The 6,045-nt window shown below is 41.6% G+C and overlaps 1 protein-coding gene across 1 annotated transcript; it reads left to right on the top strand.

The window, feature by feature from the left end:
• Nucleotides 1-298: 298 nt before the first annotated feature.
• On the top strand, nucleotides 299-2,685 carry LOC121421139 (serine/arginine repetitive matrix protein 2-like). The gene has a single exon (XM_041615795.1). The coding sequence runs from the start codon at nucleotides 680-682 to the stop codon at nucleotides 2,075-2,077; it is 1,398 nt and encodes a 465-aa protein (XP_041471729.1). The 5' UTR covers nucleotides 299-679; the 3' UTR covers nucleotides 2,078-2,685.
• The last annotated feature ends 3,360 nt before the right edge of the window (nucleotides 2,686-6,045 follow it).

The following is a 6,045-nucleotide window of genomic DNA, read 5'->3' as shown; positions in this document are numbered from 1 at the left end:
TTTTTATATGTCCCTCCTATTATTCGTGTAATCATTTTGAATGATAATTGAAATAATGTCTGGGACACGGGACTATGAATATTATAGTTCAAGTTCCTCCAGCGATGAATCTTCCCATACAATTGACAGGTACAATCGCTGGCAGAGTGAACGTAAAGTCTCTCGTAGATATAACAATCGTTTGGATTCCTCTGAAAGAAGGAATCCTAGGTTGATGGAAGATCGTGATCATTCCCCTCAACGTTCACGGCATTACCGCACTGCTCGTGGCAATGCGGTAAGTCGTGACGACAGGCAAGGGGAAGAAAATAATCGTACGCGAAATAGGGATTATATTGACAGATCCCATTCGCGCCGCAATCGGAGAGATCGCTCTATTTCCCCACGACTCGATTATAGGGGAAATAATTGCTATTCTAGCGAGACTCCATTGCGAGGCGAATGCGGTCGTCATCGCTATGACTCATCAAGAAGCGATCATCATCATAGGTCTCCCCTCCGTCGCAGTGGTAGGTCACGTCGAGAGTCCCCACAAAAATATCGGGACCTTCATTACTATTATGATAATCAATACAATTCTCCACTGCGAGGCCGAGGTGATTACCATGATTATGATTACCGAAGACACGATCCATCTCCTCCACGTCGTGGGAGACGTTATGAATCCCCACACTACTATATGATGGATGATTATGATTATTACGATCGTAACGAATCTCCAATCCGACGTAGGGGCGATGATCGCGAATCCCATTCACATAGATACCGAAATCGATCTCCATCACCTTATGAAGAAAGACGGAGGGGTGAAGGTTATAGGCGGGATCCCCCGAGAGAATCATTTTATGATTCAAGCATGCGAGGATGGGATACTCGCTCCCCTTCACCTATTCGTCGTTCTCGATCACCATATGAAGAACGGAAGGATGACGGTTTTAGTCGGTATCCTCCTAGAGAATCATTTTATGATTCGAGTAGGTGGGATGCTCGCTCTCCTTCATCCGTTCGTTACTCAGAATGGAAGGGTAAAGACCACAGGCAGTCTTCCCCTCGAAGATCATTTCGTGATCCTCATCGGCGGAATACTCCCTCTCCTTCACCCGTCCATTCTCGAGTAAGCACTGAGTACCCTAGCACATCTTATTCCCAGGTACGATCTAAAGGTGAAGGAAACCATAGTTCACCCCCTCGATCCTCTCACGATCATCGAAGGCGTGAGTCTTGGTCCCCTTCATTTTCTCATCAGTCAGACAGCGATGGGTACCCAAGTGTTTATTCATCTTCTGAAGAATGGACAACTGAAGATTATAAACGGCTAACCCCGCAATCATTCCATGAGCGCTCGAGGGATACTCGTTCATCTTCATCTGTCCATCTTCAAGATAATAATGATGGATACCAGAGTGATAGTTGCAGATTAGTGGCATCCTCTCCAACATATGAAAATTGTGAAACAATAGACAATAATATGCCCTCTGCCAATAATACTTCCTCACTGAAGCATATCAGGGTTACCCCAGATTCAATAGAATATAAGGGACCGAGTGGGTTCAACTTTCCCCCTCCCTTTAAGGCTCCAACCAAAGTTACTGAGGAATCTGAAGTAGAAGTTATTACTCAATCTCTTAAACATAGGTCAATTGAACAACGAATTCATGTTTTGGAAAACAAGATGGACTTCGTGCTTAATCGCCTACAAATCCTTAATGAACTGGAGTCCTCTGTCGAAGACCTAGCCACTCAGATTTCCAAACTTGAGGAACTAACACGAACTTCACAAGAATCAAGGGGTCCCCTTAGAACTACTCCTGAGTCTATAGAGAATCAGACCTCTCTCAGCCAACCTAACTCCTCCCCAGTCCTGACAAAATCCTCAGAGGAGAGTATTTCATGTAATGGATGTGAGAGGCTTGATCCTAACGAACTCGGTTACCTATATGCTAATAAATTAGTATCCATCGAAACTGAAGAATATCAGGGAAACGATCTGGGATCGGAGGAATGGGTCCTACCCCGATCCCAATATGTAAGGACCAACATCAACTCTCTCCCCCTGTTTCAAGTTCACACCAGATAAGATCTGTCCAAAATAATAATTCTTCCTGTTCAGGTAGAAGCTTTGATCTATCATTTCTATCGGTTGATTGTGATGAGTTGAAACAGTTGGGCCAGCAGACGACTAGGGATGCACCGGGCAAACAAAGCAATCCCCCATATCACGAGGAAGGGACTCCTCTGCATGTCCATCTAATCTCCTATGGAGATACTCCGTCATTTATGTGCACCCCTTGGCTGCTTCCTCCTTGGCCTCCACCTTAAAACAAAAAAAAGGAGGAGAGAGGGAGAGGGTGAAGTAAAGTAGACAGGGAGTACATTGCAATATTGTATAATTATTGTATTATGCTGCCACTTATTTTTGTATTTGTGCTCAAAGTTATATGAATTACATTATTTATATATTTGAAGTCTGTCAAATTCTGGTACATACATATTTCATAAAACTTCCCTCATGCCACAAACACCGGAATACAGTTTACGGGGAAGGTTCTTATGATTATCAATTTATGTTACAGATTCATAACTCTATAATTTATGTAATTCATAGTAAACATTTCAAGATTCTTATGTACACAGATGCCTCTTTGTAATTAATGTAATTCATAGGAAACAATTGAAATGTTGGAATCATGGCAATGAGATCCCTAACTCACTTTACAAAGAAATATGCAGTAATATGCTGATTTTGTAAACAAGGACTTGCCGTTTGTTGTGGCAACAATATTGTCAGCAATATAATCTGTTTACTTGGGATTGGACTTTATATACAATATGCAGATTCATCCTTTTATCAAACAGTCATACTTTCATCTTCAACAGTCACAAAAAAGTGTTTAAATTATATTATGAACGATGTGCATTTGCAGCAATGACAGATTGTCCCAACTCTTTACAATAAAGAATACTGAAACAAAGAGTTTGCCAACAATTTATATATTTTAATATTCATAAACCATGTTGTGAAATCCAGTCTGACAGCACGTTTGATTCCAAGAGGTTATGGGTCGTCTGTCCAAGTGCATCCTCTGTAGTTTCGATCTTTTTAATACGAACCTGCTTGAGAAGAGAAGAAAAACGGTTCGATTTGCTAAATTTGCATGTGTATAATAAAAGTCCTTTCTCCGTTATTGTCATTTTTTGCGTAGGTTTACCCTACGAGGTTCACTATTACGTCATATTGCCCTTCTTGGTATTCCCAAACATATATTGCGATAAGTTGGAATCATATTGGAGAGGTTTACATGAAATTATGTTAATCCGACATATTTAGAATAAATAAAAAACTTTCTAAACAAATATCAATATGGCAGAATTAGAATAGACCATAAACAGTGACTTTTGGAAAATGTAATTTTCATTTCTATGACCGTTGTTGAACCTCATTGGGTAATCCCGGATAACATTGTAGGCTTTCATATACTGTCCATCTGCAACTATTATCCACACGATTATGAATGCCCTCCGGTGAGATTATGGAATATCTATTTGTACTAGGGCATATATATATATACTTGACTCATATACTGACCGATACCTAATATGTTTTCGTCAGTCAATGATTTATTCAGGTGGACACATTATGAACATGCCAAATGGAATTAGAGGTTTTAATGGATGACACCGTTTTTTGTAATGTCATATTTTATACCTTTTTAAATTAAATTTGGTGTGTGTTTTGTTTGATCGGGGATCTTTATTGGCATCATTAATTTGCAACAGACCAAGACAAAAGTGATGTTTAATTCCCCTTTTAATCTTTTAATCTTCCCTTGGTTTTTTATGGTTGGGAGGAATATGGAGATCGTGGCTGGATCGTGGGCGCACGCATGGTACGTTAGGTCGTGACCTCAATAGTGCCGTGACGGACCATGCGTGCGACCACGACATGAGCATATAAATACCCCGATCTCCGAGTAGTAATGTAAGAGTTTTCCCGAGAGTTTTCCAGTCAGTTTTCCAAGTCAGTTGTTTGTTCCAGTCAGTCAGTCAGTCAGTCAGTAAGAGTACAGTCAGTAATGAGCACGTCGAGTCAATGGACATCTACTAGTGGTAGCCATCGCCCGCATCGATCGGTCATCAGCAGCTTCGTCTTGTATGGAGACTTCGAGGACGTTACCAGACGCGGATCCTAAGGACTGTTCCAAGGTAAACCCTCGTCGCCATATATATACGGGCAGAAGGTTACTACAGTTTGTTTCTTTCCAAAATATTTTTGAAGTAGTTCAATAATACTTTTAGTATCTTATTTCCCCGAAAAACAACTTTTTTACGTGCTGCACCTTCCAAATTTGCTCTGATTATGCCGCACTTTTTGAGTTTCAGAGATTCGATATTGTTCACAAAGATCTATCTCTTCTAACCATTCGGTAAGGGAAATGCCACCTTGTCCAGAAAATCTCTCAAGTTTGGTACTTCAACCACTAGGGGTAAACCTACACCCTTGTAATGCTCCGGTTAAACCGGTTACTAAATCTTCAACTAACTTTTCAGCCATAATTTTACTATGTATATGTGAATACTACTGAAAGGAGATGCAACCTCAACTACGATAAACCTTCAGTTATAACACACTTATAAAATAGTCTACTATCTAACTCTGGGAGAGAAAGGTAACCAATCGAACCAGACGCAGAACCTAGGAAAAAAGGCATTTAGTTAAAATTGTGAAATGTGTAAGTCCAGATCACAATAAACATTGGGGGTCTGACATAAAGGTAAGCACAAAAGACTGCAAATTCTATATAGATTTTCTGAAGATGTATTTTCACGTGTTGCCAAAGAACACTATCAAAATCTAGATTTTTACTATTATTCTGTCTAGTGGTGTATTTGCAGAATTTATTTGTGCTATCCCCTTCAGATCCCAATGCACACTAATGCAAAACAGACATAATAACAAACTGCATAGCTACACACTTATCTTAACACATCGTCATGTTGAGAAGATAACGAGTTCATATCTTTTCAGATACATTTCAAGCATATCTTATAGTTTGTAATATGAGAGTCTACATTAAATGTGAATGACCGTTCTGGAAAAATCTTAACAAGGGCTTCACTACATACCAGCGACTCCTGCTGCTTCACTCGCCAAGGCTATCGGCTTCCAAACGACAGTGCCAGCTTCCACCGTCGAAGATATCGAAGACAGGGTCTACCACACCACGTCGATGACGAAGATGAAGGGCCGTGTCGAAGCGTTGGTTGGAAGAACGATGTCTCGGAGCTCCTCGATAGCGTCCAACTCCCCGAGCCGGACTAGCGCATGCGGCCTCCAGTACCTAACCTCAATCCATCCTCATGAGACGACCAAAGGAAAAGCAATCGCCCTGCTGAGTTCCTTTACAGCCCCTTCCAAGACGATTCTCGCGCAGTTAAACGACTCCTCTCACCGCAGTGTAATGTGAAATCACCAGACTTCGTCGGTACCAACTAATCCGGAGGGTTTTAGTGGAAACCAGCTATGCTACCCCGTCAGGTCTATTTGCAGTGGTTTTCACAGGTCCCTCGACTCCTCGCTACAATGCAGCCACGCGTGAGTCCCAGGACGAAGGGTTCTTTCTCCTGAGCTCAACGGCACATGTAAGGTCCCAACGTCGAAAACCCGGGCGATGTGGGGGCTCAATCCGAACCCCTGCAGCTGAATTTCTCTCTCCAACGTTAAAGTTAAAATAATATCAATTCACATCCTCGAACAAAAAATAAGCCGGAACCGGTGACATGAAGTGAAGATCTCCTTGTTGAATTTATCTCAATGACCGATAAACATTGTGTTTATGCGTAAAACCAGACTGAAGGACTAAAACGTTCCCCGAACATGCTGAAGATGACGGTCGACCCCATCCGTACTACCAATTTTGTAGCGGCACAGCTTTGCAAGACGGCCGGTGGCCGCCCACCGTCTTGCGCTGCCCACGTACAAAAAAAGGACGGGAGTCAAAGAATGACAAGTTCGATGAAGTTAAGTTGTGTATCAGGTTTTATTCT

This window comes from Lytechinus variegatus, chromosome 9 (assembly GCF_018143015.1).
Source record: "Lytechinus variegatus isolate NC3 chromosome 9, Lvar_3.0, whole genome shotgun sequence".
Lineage (NCBI taxonomy): Eukaryota > Metazoa > Echinodermata > Echinoidea > Temnopleuroida > Toxopneustidae > Lytechinus > Lytechinus variegatus.
The sequence above is the reverse complement of the archived record's forward strand: the minus strand, read 5'-3'. Positions and strand labels throughout refer to the sequence as shown.